The sequence below is a fragment of the Erythrolamprus reginae genome, chromosome 4 (genome assembly GCF_031021105.1).
Source record: "Erythrolamprus reginae isolate rEryReg1 chromosome 4, rEryReg1.hap1, whole genome shotgun sequence".
NCBI lineage: Eukaryota > Metazoa > Chordata > Lepidosauria > Squamata > Dipsadidae > Erythrolamprus > Erythrolamprus reginae.
This window is the reverse complement of record NC_091953.1, coordinates 96,759,054-96,772,097: the sequence shown is the minus strand read 5'-3', so window position 1 is coordinate 96,772,097 and position 13,044 is coordinate 96,759,054. Positions and strand designations below refer to the sequence as shown.

The following is a 13,044-nucleotide window of genomic DNA, read 5'->3' as shown; positions in this document are numbered from 1 at the left end:
GAATGATTAAATGTGAAAGATTTTAGACCCAGAAAATACAAGCATTTTGTCCTTACAGCAAATAAAAGTCCCCTCCCCCTGAAGTTACATGATCTCTTAGAAATTTAAAAGGATTAACTAGGACAGAAGGCATTAGATTTTTGACAATTGAAATCTTTTGGCAGTTACAATGGGAATGACGTGTTTTGTAATAAACTGTTTGATCCTTCAAAACATGACACCAAACAGGAAACTCCATTGCTTGTGATTCACTTCAGTAACTTTTTTCAGAAGTAACAAAATGGATACGAAACAATTTATGGTAACTATCACAAGATCATTCTATGCTTCCTGATACTCTTTCCTTTAATTAACATCTAGTGTTTGTGTAATAACTGTATCCCTACTTCATTCAAGTTCACAATCTTTGCTAGGCTTCAGTTTTGATTAATTTTTGAAATGAAGAACCTAAAAGGAAGTTGGGTTTTTTGTTTTTGTATTAGTGAAATGAATTTACAGCAACATGACTCAGCCTGTGGGGTGAAGTGTTGGTGGTTTAAAGTATCTTTTCTCCCAGAAGCCCTACAAACCCTCAGTGTTTAAACACTCTGCATCCTACCTTGGTGTAACGGCTTCATAGTTCTGCTGCTACTACCTGTCTTCCAGGTGGATGCCTTACAGCAGGGGCCTTACAGCTTTGCTGGCTGAGGAATTCTTGGAGTTGAAGTCCACAAGTCTTAAAGGTGTCAAGGTTAGAGACCCCTGCCTTACACTACCTGCTGCCATACGTACTATGTTCTGTGAGATAAATAGGGCCTCTACATCCTATCTATCTTACTGATATGGGAGTGGGAAGATGAAATAATTGATTTAGATATGTGGTGTTGAAACCCAAGGTTAGGGAAATCTTTGTGGGGCTCAAAAGAGAGAAATAGAATAATTTTAAAGGGAAAAAATAAAAGTATATAGAAATTCCTTTTTAATTGTAAGTAATTACAAGCAAAACTTATCAATGGTGGAAAACATAAAATTACAGAGCTCACCAAACCTCATCCTAAAAGAAACTCCAGTAAAATATACACAGTCAAAGATAACACTCTAACACTGTGAACCACAAGATAACCACATTTCTGGTCTGCTTCCTTGATTTTTGCATATTATAATCTTAAATCAGAGGTTTAAAAAAGCAGCTGTTACTTCTCACTTTTCTGTAGACTCAGTTCTGGAACCTCAGCTAACTTCTTTTAAAAGAACCGAAATCTTTTCTCTGTCTAAGGAAGGGGAAGGACTTGGATGGAGCCGATCCTTTGCCGCATACTGAATTTTCATGTTGATTACAAATGTCTGCTGTCTGCTTGGCATGCAGATGACAGTCTGTGGAAGCAGACTGGAGTGGTTTAGCAATGAAAACCTACTGAATTTGGATAAAATAATATTTTACATGTATAATAAAAATATGCAAGTGAGCAATCAATTTGATAATTAATGGTTGAGGCCGTCAGAACAGGAAAACACTGTACAAGGAAGTAAAGAAGAAGAGTGGTTAACCAATTATCTTATAGCAGTGATGGCAAACTTTTTTGACACCAAGTGCTCAAACCATCACCAAAACCCACGTATTTATCTCTGAGTGCCAATAGGGCAATTTATCACATTTTTCAGACTATAGGACACACCAAGGTTGTGAAGAGGTAAGAAAAAAGTTTTTGTCCTTCCTGGTCCCCCCAGGAGCACTTTGCAGGCCTCTCAAACCCTCTGCATATGTTGCTTTTCATTTTTTTTGTGCAAAAAATGGGGCGTACGGAGGGTTTGGGAGGTCTGCAGAGTGCTTCTGAGGCGAAGGGAAGGCATAGACACCTGTTGTGGTTGGCTCCGGCCCAGCTCCTGCCCCAGGGAATGGGGAGGTGGATTCAGGGGAAAATTCAACCTGTCACAGGCCTGTGTTATTGCCGACAGAATCAGATCAGAGTTTAGGTTCCTCGGATGAAGAAGAAGGTGGGAGTGACTCGGCAGAGTTTAGTTTAGTTTAGTTTATTTAGATTTGTATGCCGCCCCTCTCCGAAGACTCGGGGCGGCTAACAACAATAAAAAACAATGTAACAAATCTAATCTTAAAAAGTAATCTAAAAAACCCCAATTTAAGAGACCAATCATACCAACAAACATACCATGTATAAATTCTATAAGCCTAGGGGGAAGGGAGAAAAAATTTTCAATTCCCCCATGCTTGACGACAGAGGTGGGTTTTAAGGAGCTTGCGAAAGGCAGGGAGGGTGGGGGCAACTCTGATATCTGGGGGGAGCTGGTTCCAGAGGGTCGGGGCCGCCACAGAGAAGGCTCTTCTCCTGGGTCCCGCCAAATGACATTGTTTAGTTGACGGGACCCGGAGAAGGCCAACTCTGTGGGACCTAACTGGTCGCTGGGATTCATGCGGCAGAAGGCGGTCCCGGAGATATTCTGGTCCGGTGCCATGAAGGGCTTTATAGGTCATAACCAACACTTTGAATTGTGACCGGAAACTGATTGGCAACCAATGCAGACTGCGGAGTGTTGGTGTAACATGGGCATGCCTTGGGAAGCCCATGATTGCTCTCGCAGCTGCATTCTGCACGATCTGAAGTTTCCGAACACTTTTCAAAGGTAGCCCCATGTAGAGAGCATTACAGTAGTCGAGCCTCGAGGTGATGAGGGCATGAGTGACTGTGAGCAGTGAGTCCCGGTCCAGATAGAGCTGCAGCTGGTGCACCAGGCGAACCTGGGCAAACGCCCCCCTCGCCACAGCTGAAAGATGTTTCTCTAAGGCTCTTCTCCTGGGTCCCGCCAAATGACATTGTTTAGTCGACGGGACCCGGAGAAGGCCAACTCTGTGGGACCTAACCGGTCGCTGGGATTCGTGCAGCAGAAGGCGGTCCCGGAGATATTCTGTCCCGATGCCATGAAGGGCTTTATATTGTACTGATTATGTTTTTGAATAAATCATGGGATTCAGGAGATATGCATACTGAGTGTAACTGAAGATGAAACATTTTGTTTTTCTGCCTGGATGTTCTTAAGCAACTGTGCTTCCTTTTTGTCTTTTTCTTTTTAAAAGATCAGAGGCAATTGCTTAAGAGCTGGATGTTATCTATTTGGAAATCAGTATCCTGTTCCTTTAAATTAAAGTATTATATTTTAATTACCTATGGGTTGTTTTTAGTAGCTACAAGTTTTCTCTGTGTCCATTAAAATTATTTGTGTTGAAAAGGGAAGTATTATTTATGTTATTTAGAGCCTCCAAATTGGTGCTTCACCCTTTGTGTTCTCATTATTTAAAAACCCTCCGGGAGTTCTTCTGTTGAGTCACTTAACTTCCAACTTGTTTGATGTGGAAGTGAAAAGAATGGCTGTTAATAATAGAACTATAAAGTTCCTGACCAGCAGTAATTATTGCTTTGTCCTTTTCCATGGATGTTTAACTCTTGTTTCTTCTTGTTGAGCAATTCAGCACCATTAAACAAAGTATTTACAGTTCACAACAGTTCATTTAGAGACATGGTCATTTTTCAGAGTTATGGCCTTTGGATCCCATGATCATGCAATCAAAATTCAGATGCTTGTCAGCTAGTTCATACTTATGGCCTTTGCTGTGCCTCAAGGTCATGTAGCCACCTTTTGCAACTTTTTCACAAAGTTAGTTGTGGAAGCCAGATTCACTTAATAATCTGCATTAATTCACGTAACAACTGTTAACAACAGAAAAATTGAAAAATGGGACAAAACTCACTTAGCAAATGTCTCACTTAACAACAGAAATTCTGGGTTTTATTGTAGTCATATAAGTCGATTGCTACCTGTAATGACACCTTGATTGGGTACTGACAATTTTTATATTGCTCCCTCCGTTGTTCATTTGGAGGAACTCTGGAAAACGTATCCAGCATTGGACATTCCGAAGATGGTAATCATAGCCACATTTAAAATACACTGGAAAATGTTTAGGAGATTTTGAATTCTAAATTTTCTTTGCATGGAAAAATAACAACAGCTAAAGTGATGAAATGAAACTAGGTTGCTTAACAAATGCTTCAATATTAATATCAGCACAATCACTAAGATGTCTATGCTTTGAAAGTCCATTTTATTGTCTTAATAGTAATTTCTTAAAATATATTACATAATAATTATGCTATTAAATAAAAGGGTGGATGACGTTCCAATTAGTTTGTGTGTGTGTATGTGTGTGTGTAACATGTTTTTGCTGAATTTGAAAATTAAGGGAGACTAGGGTAGATATATTTCAGCCTTGTTCTGGCTTCATCAGCTACCCACACCCTCGCTGGGATTTGAAATAGCAGCCTTTGCCTTGTAAGGCAGAGAACTAACCTCTAGGCCAGTGTTTCCCAACCTTGGCAACTTGAAGATATTTGGACTTCAATTCCCAGAATTCCCCAGCCAGCAGGCTGGGGAATTCTGGGAGTTGAAGTCCAAATATCTTCAAGTTGCCAAGGTTGGGAAACGCTGCTCTAGGCTACAGTATCCAATCCCTTCAGCTTTGTACCACAGAAGGGTTATATGTTTTTTCTGTCGGATCACCCTGGTACAGTATACTCAATTATGGGAGGAGCTTAATGCTTCCTTTTGCCTCTCCACCCAACCCAGGGCCATTTCTAATTAATTAACTGCCTTGGAAATGACCCTGGGTTGGGCCGAGAGGCAAAAGTAAGCATTAAGCTCCTCGCATAATTGAGTATACCACAGTGATTCGACATAAAACACATACACACATACACACATTTATTCAATATTTTAAGCAAGGTAATAATTGACAACATTTCTTTTGGTAAAATATAATTGTATGTCTTTTATTAATAAGAATTCTATTCAAGCATCAAAATTGTTTGAAAATTTTATATTAAGTTTTAGAACCTTGTGACATTTCTCTTGATTAATGGAATTCAATTTTTAAAAAGCCTCTGTAGAATAAACATTGTGACAGTTCATTTTGTTACAACTAATGGCAGTCAATTGTGTAGAAACAGCCAAAGTTGGACTTTGATTTGTGTCGGGAATTGTTATTTTATTTTTGACAGAAAATAACCTGAACTTTTTTATTCCTAGAAAAACTCATTGCTTATCGAAGAGAGTTTCATGCTTTGAAAGAACGCCTTCGCATAGCTGAGCACCGAACCCTGCAACGTTCTTCTGAATTAAATACAATCTTGGAGCAGTTCAGACAGGCAGTAGCAGAAACAAATGGAAGTAAGGATGCATTGAGCAGCGTTTCAGGTACAGATGAATGAATTTGAAGATTATTGAGCTTGCTATTCTCACTAGGTCTCTCCTGCTTTCCATAAGTCATAGAATACAAAACCTCTCTTATGTTATTTCTTCTTGCTTTCATATGCAATTGAACATAAAATACTGATTTTATTATTCACTTCTCTTTACTACTATTGCCTTTCTTTTGAGAGTTGGTTCTATTATGAGATTTAGTAAAGTTTAATTTATTTATTTATTTTTATTTATTTATTTATTTATTTATTAGATTTGTATGCCACCCCTCTCCGTAGACTCGGGGCGGCTCACAGCAATAATAAACAATAATGTTAGGCATGTATTCACTAAATCTATTCAGACTCTTCTCCCAGTCATACGCACATACATGCCTCTGTTTTCTGCTTCCTTCTCCATCTATATGTAAACAAGGGAGATCTGTGACTTATTTATTTGATCAACAGAGCAACAGAGATACATTTAAAGAAGGTAGTATTGCTCCTAGGCTTAACTCGGGTCTCAGCCATTTGTTTTTCCCTTTCCAACCAGAAAATCTTGGGAGTTACAACCTCCAGAAATCCAGAGACCACTCTATAACAGCAAAGTGATATAAAAAGCCCTTGCAACTGACCAGAGGTTGACTGATCTGGTTGATTTGGTTTTGCAGCCCAGGGTCCAGGAGAGGGGATAGAAGCAGAGAAGAAAGACAATAGAGTCCCACAAAGGATGGAGGAAGATTAAGGGCAAACTTTCAAAAATATGGCTGCTTTGACAGATTTGACAGATGAATTCCAAAGATCTAGCCACCTTAAATGGAAATCTGTCTGTCTGTCCCTCCATCCCTCTATCCAACCTTCCATCCATCCATCCATCCATCCATCCATCCATCCATCCATCCACCTACCTACCTACCTACCTACCTGATTTCTATGCTGCCCTTCTCCTCAGACTCAGGATGGCTTAACAAGGAAAAAAAATACATCTAGAAATCTAACTCTAAAAACATCCTAAAATCCCAATTTCTTGAAACCAGTCGCTCACATTCACCCGATCATATTTATACATTTATTCATCAGCCGGGGCTAGATGTTAAACTTAGTGGCCCCAAGCCTGTTGGCAGAGGTGGGTCTTTAAGGCCTTGTGGTAGGCGAGAAGGGAGGGGGTGGTACGAATCTCCGGAGGGAGTTGATTCCATAGGGCTGGGGCCGTGGCCACCACAGAGAAGGTTCTTTCCCTAAGCCCCTCTAGCTGACAAGACCTTGAGAAGGCCGACTCTGTGTGACCTAACCTGCCGCTGGGATATGTGAGAAAGAAGACAGTCCTGTAGGGCGTGCAAAAGCACACCATTGTGCCTACCGTCCCTGTCCTATTGTCTACTTTTTATCATTACTTATCTAATGTTTTATATGTACAAATTATCACCCTATAATTGTTTGACAAATAAGTAAATAAATAAATAAATAAATAATCTGAAATGTTGCTTCTGTTCCTAAAGTGGTTGAATAATATGATGGTTGCTTCCATTTCTTTTGCACCATTGGGCTATCTAATTAGAAGGTTTTTATTATTTGCTAGTCTATATCTTATATTTGATTAGATTAGATTAGATTTATTGGATTTATATGCCGCCCCTCTCCGCAGACTCGGGGCGGCTCACAACAATGGTAAAAACAGTACATAGTGACACATCCAATACCCACCAATCCAATTATAATTTTAAATTAAGAAATTCATAAAACAACCCCAATATATATAAAAAACAAGCACACAATCAATCAAACACCAAAACAACATGGGCAACGGGGAGATGTTTCAGTTCCCCCATGCCTGACAACAGAGGTGGGTTTTAAGGAGTTTATGAAAGGCAAGGAGGGTGGGGGCAATCCTAATCTCAGGGGGGAGCTGGTTCCAGAGGGTCGGAGCCACCACAGAGAAGGCTCTTCCCCTGGGTCCCGCCAGACGACATTGTTTAGTCAACGGGACCCGAAGAAGGCCGAATTTGGTCCATTGCATTAAGCCATAGCGTAAATTTTATTAAGAAACTATACAATTTATGACCTGTTCTATCTTGTTTGACAATGTTTACTTACCTAAGGAGACAAATAGAATGATTGGGGGTGGGGTGGGGAATACAACCAGAAAAAAAAAGCAGTGTAAGTGAGAGTATCTTTCAACTTCCTGCCATTACATGGGAGCAAAGGGTCCTGTATTTTCAATGCATGCTTTGAGTTAAAGGATTTGAAGTACAGTGATACCTCGTCTTACAAACGCCTCATCATACAAACTTTTCGAGATACAAACCCAGGGTTTAAGATTTTTTTGCCTCTTCTTACAAACTATTTTCACCTTACAAACCCACCGCCGCCGCTGGGATGCCCTGCTTCCGGACTTCCATTGCCAGTGAAGCACCCAGTTTTGCGCTGCTGGGATTCCCTTGAGGCTCCCCTCCATGGGAAACCCCACCTCTGGACTGCTGTGTTTTTGTGATGCTGCAAGGGAATCCCAGCAGGAAGTCCGGAGGTGGGGTTTTGCAGCGAGGGGAGCCTCAGCGAAATCGCAGCATAACAAAAACACAGAGGTCCAGAGGTGGGGTTTTGAGGACTTCAATGTTTTTGCGATGCTGAGGTGGGTTTCCCATGGAGGGGAGCCTCAGGGGAATCCCAGGAGCGCAAAAACGGGTGCTTCGGCTGGCAAAAGGGGTGAATTTTGGGCTTGCACGCATTAATCGCTTTTCCATTGATTCCTATGGGAAACATTGTTTCATCTTACAAACTTTTCACCTTAAGAACCTCGTCCCGGAACCAATGAAGTTTGTAAGACAAGGTATCACTGTACTGTGATTAAAAATTGTTACCCTACGATGCAACGTTTTGGTTAATTGGGTGTTAAAAGGAAACCATGTTCTGAAAAGGATGTGGTAGTGCTTGCTGCCACCTGTCTGCTGCTCCTTTAAAAAGTTGCCCCTATTCCCAAGCTTCCCTGGATACATAAAGATATTCACTTTCTGGATACAGAAAGATATTCACTTGAATATTCAGTGGCATTAAAGAGGTTTGAAGAGTATATAAAGATCTTGTTGCAACCTCCTTAACTCAAGTGCATATTTCCTTGGGACTTGTTGGTATTACTTGAACCTAGGAAAAAGATGCAAGTTTTTCAGACTACCAGAAGTGAATATACTCATGATCTATGGTGGGTTCCTCTTACTTACTTACTTACTTATTTGACTTTTATCCCACCCCTCTCCGAGGACTCGGGACGGCTCACAACATATAATAAAACAATACATAACATTTTGGGACCAATTAATTAAATATATAATCTAAAACTAAAAAGCCTAAAAAACCCCAGTCATTCTCATTCAATCAGTTTCTCTCAGTCCATTCATCAGCCAGGGGGCAAGAATCTAATGGCCTCAATACGGATCTCCGGGGGGAATTGATTCCAGAGGGCCGGGGCCCCCACAGAGAAGGCTCTTCCCCTAGGCCCCACCAACCGGCATTGTCTAGTTGACAGGACCTGGAGAAGGCCAATTCTGTGGGACCTAACTGGTCGCTGGGATTTATGTGGCAGGAGGCGGTCCCGTAGGTATCTTTTTGTACTGGTACGCTGCATTCTCATCACAACGTTTTGTGACTTTGCTTATAATAATAATGAAAGACATACAATTAGAAAAAAAAAGATGGTGGCATGCATGAACCAGTAAAGACAGCAGCGTAGACATCACAACAAAATTGCACAATTGGCGGGTCACTACCAGAGCGGTGCAATAGACTGCACTATTGGGAACCCACCTGTACCCATGACTCTTATGTAAATGTAACCCTTACGTTTGCTTTCAGATGAAACATTAAAGTTGTTAAATGAACTGACAAATAGAAGATCTCTTCAAGTGCCAAATATATATTACCACCTGCCTCATTTGTTGAAAAATGAAGGAAGCCTTCGACCCTCTGTACAAGTTGGCCTCGGACGAACAGGAGGTAAACTAGCAAAAACAATACGAGTGATAGTCTGATGTGCTTAAAGATGTACTTAAAATTCTGTTGTAACTAGAGTCAGTATGACTTCTGAGAAACAGAAACCGAATGTTATTTTCTTTGTTGTGTTTTCTCCCAGATTTCAAATTAAATTATTTTTTAAAGTTTGTTTTCAACCTTTTTGCTTATTGTTTTACACAGATCCTACTGTTTTGATGCTAAGGTATAAGAAAAACATTGGATTTGAAACAGCATGTATTTGTCTTAATATAAAAAAAAAAATAACAATGCATGAAATTTTGAGATCATAATTTACCAAATGTGGATGCTGTGAAGCTTTTATAAAACTTGAAAAGTAAAATAAATCACTGGATTAATTTATCTTTTTGACTTTTCAGCAGTCAAGTACCCTGTTCATCATCTTATTCAGTTATTGATTTGTCTTTGCTTAAATAATGTGTACAAATGATTCCAGAGTAATTAGAATGAACACATTGTAGGAAAACATGCACGTTATATCATAATTCACATATCATAGTAAATATATATTTAAATATATATTTTATGTACAGAATGTATAATCCTTTAAAAAAAATATTTTTATTGATTTTTTACAATATAACGATACACACAACATAAAACAAGTGTTTGTGAATTGTGCCCACCACCCGACAAACATTCACACCCCACCACCAATCCTAAACAAATAATGTGCCTGAGAAAAATTAGGGCTGCTCGATTATAATTTTAGAAGTTTGCAAGGCAGTATTTCCCCATGTATAATGTTTATATATTTACATGTAATCCTTGTTTAGTGACCTGGCTGAAATAAGATCATAAACATAATTTCAATTTCACAGTCACAAGTCTGTTTAACCAATCAGTTGTTGGTCCCAATGGTAGTCGTTATTTAAGGACTACCAGTACTTAAAAGATTTATAAGGCCATCCCTCCCAACACCTCACTATTCTGGGTGTTGTAAAAACATCAACAGTAAAAATAAATGCAAAAATCAACCAAAAACCCCACACCCTCAAACACCAAAGATATAATCAACACACAATTGAGATGGCTATGAAAACATATTCAAACAACACAGCTAAGTTTATCCACCACCTTGGCCCATATGCAGTGATGGGCTACCAATTTTTTTACTACCACACTGTGGGCGTGGCTTATGCAGAACGACCTGCATTTTCTTTCAACATCTTTCAGTGCAAATTGGATGCTCTGGGGTTGAGCTCCATTTTTGCTACCCCGCTGCATCCCCCTCCGTCCGGCAGGAGCCCACCGCTGCCCATATGTAAATAAAAATCCAGGTGTTCACAGGTTGTGGCAATTTGAACACCAGTGGGAACTCATTCCGAAGGGCAGCGGCAGGAATAGAGAAGGCTCACTTCCTAGGTCCTATTATTAGGTGATATTTGTTTCAGAGAGAAAAACTGGAGTTGGGCCCATTCTGCACAACCTTATTTTGTCAGTATGATATTGGGTTGTTATGCTTATACATACTGGATGTGATGTTTTCCTTATCTAATTTTGGATGGCTTATTTTTTATAGAGCAATCAGCTTTAATGAGAAATTGCAGGCTTTACACTCTTTTGAGGCAACAAATTTTCTTCGTTCTAATGCACGTTAGGCATGAAAATCACAAGGTCACTCATTAAGATTTATAGCAATCTGTGTATGCATGCAGACTGTTTTAAAGATAGGCTAAGAATATCTAGGTTTCTCATGTGCTTGCTGGATAACAAATTAATTTTAAAATCTTCCTCTAGAAGAAAGATTTCTTCCAAAATCATGGTCACATCCAGTGAAATTTGGATCTAAATGTTTTATTTTAATGTATGTTTTTATTTTATGGAATCTTATATTTTGTAGATTTTAGATTTAGTCTTGCATTTAAACATTTAAATGCACTTTCCATAGAAAGAAAAGTCAACAAATCCTGGGTAATTTCTGACCACCAATTTCTGACTCATCTCTTACACATTCTGTATAATTTTCTACATTTGCAATGCAAAGAATTTCACATGGAGCATGGGTACTAAACCAGCTAATCATTACAAATTGCAGCATGCACTGATAAGCGTAAAAGCTTGATTATGGTGCCATCAAGTCATTATTGGCTGCTAGTGACCAAATAGTTAGATTTTCTTCCTGACAAATCTGTCCCTTACTATTGTTTCAAAGCATGTTGCTCTCCTTGAATTATGATTTGTGGGAGGAAGGATAATTTGTGGTGTGAAGAATAAATGGGATTGTGATACTAATGATTTTTAATTGTTTAACTGATTTTGTAAAACAGAAGTGACCCACCTTTTTTAGTGTGAGAATTGTACTTGGTCTGGAAGGACATACAGAAAATGAACGTTGAGACAAAACTGATCTTGGTTTAATTTAATTTTCCCCTGCTTGTAACATATTAAAATTGACAAAAAAGTGAGAATTTTTGGTGGAGTTTTGGGGCCACATATGTCTGAAACTTCAAAGCTCAAAACATGTACAGTATCTGCACCACTGTCTCTACCTTTGCAAGGCATTGCACATATTTGGAATATTATGAGAACACTACTCTTACAAAATGGTTGTCATGGAGGACAAGGCTAGGTTAAAAAAAAACCCTGTAAATTTATGTGGATGCTTCATGCTGTCACACAAACATGAAGGATACTCCTCACTGTTACCTCATGTTCTTCTGACTATATTTTTTGCCAGGCCACCTGTTTTAATGGTTTTTCTAATTAAATTTCTGGGGAAGTCAGATGGAGCATTGTAGAAGTAGCAAAGGAGATGTCTACAGAGACTATAGCTCTCATAAATGCGGGTTTTGGATGCTCAAATTTAAAATTTGGGGGACCTAGCAGTACAATTCCAGCTTCAATCTCCTGAAGATTATTATTTTCTCTGGCCAAGGAGAGAATAAAGCATTGAGGTGTTAACTACGTCTTCATGAAAGTAGCATTTTTAAGTGCTCTTTTTATGCAACCTGTTTTCAGAATGCCTACTGGAAATGCTTGGAGCTATATATTAAGAGTACAGAATAATCTAAAAGGCAATCAATAGTACAGTACAGTATATTTAAAAACCGCAAACCAGCCATTTCATTTAAATATGTTAAAGGGTTAAATAAGGTCCAGGAGGGAAGTGTTTTTGATAGGAAAGTGAACACAAGAACAAGGGGACACAATCTGAAGTTAGTTGGGGGAAAGATCAAAAGCAACATGAGAAAATATTATTTTACTGAAAGAGCAGTAGATCCTTGGAACAAACTTCCAGCAGACGTGATAGAGAAATCCACAGTAACTGAATTTAAACATGCCTGGGATAAACATATATCCATTGTAAGATAAAAATACAGAAAATAGTATAAGGGCAGACTAGATGGACCATGAGGTCTTTTTCTGCTGTCGGACTTCTATGTTTCTATGTTTCATTTGTGTTGAAGGAAACTTATTTATCCATTTGTTTTCAGTTTCTATAGTAATGGGGATTCCAACTGTCAAAAGAAAAGTAAAATCTTACCTTACTGAAACTCTTCACTCGCTGATTGATAAGCTGTCACCGGAAGAAAAATTGGATTGTGTTATGATTGTATTCATAGGAGAGGTAATTCAAATATCGTTTATTTAATTTATATAGCTGTCTTTTTCTCATACATTACTCTGGGAGGCTTATAATGAAATAGATAAAAACCAAAATGCATAATTTAAATGAAACACATACTGTAGCAGATGGACACCAACCAAATCAAGAGAGAAGGACTCTATCACACTTCAGAGATCCCACATCCCAACACAGGACTAAATTTTTAGGGACTTGATAAAGACC

At 38.9% G+C, this 13,044-nt stretch overlaps 1 protein-coding gene across 1 annotated transcript in view; it reads left to right on the top strand.

The window, feature by feature from the left end:
- Positions 1-13,044, top strand: part of MGAT4A (alpha-1,3-mannosyl-glycoprotein 4-beta-N-acetylglucosaminyltransferase A) — a 91,363-nt gene that overhangs the window by 34,818 nt on the left and 43,501 nt on the right. Inside the window, exons 3-5 of the mRNA XM_070750971.1 lie at positions 5,077-5,244; positions 9,075-9,215; positions 12,689-12,822. Coding sequence (XP_070607072.1) covers positions 5,077-5,244; positions 9,075-9,215; positions 12,689-12,822 — 443 coding nt within the window. The remainder of the gene's footprint in view (positions 1-5,076; positions 5,245-9,074; positions 9,216-12,688; positions 12,823-13,044) is intronic.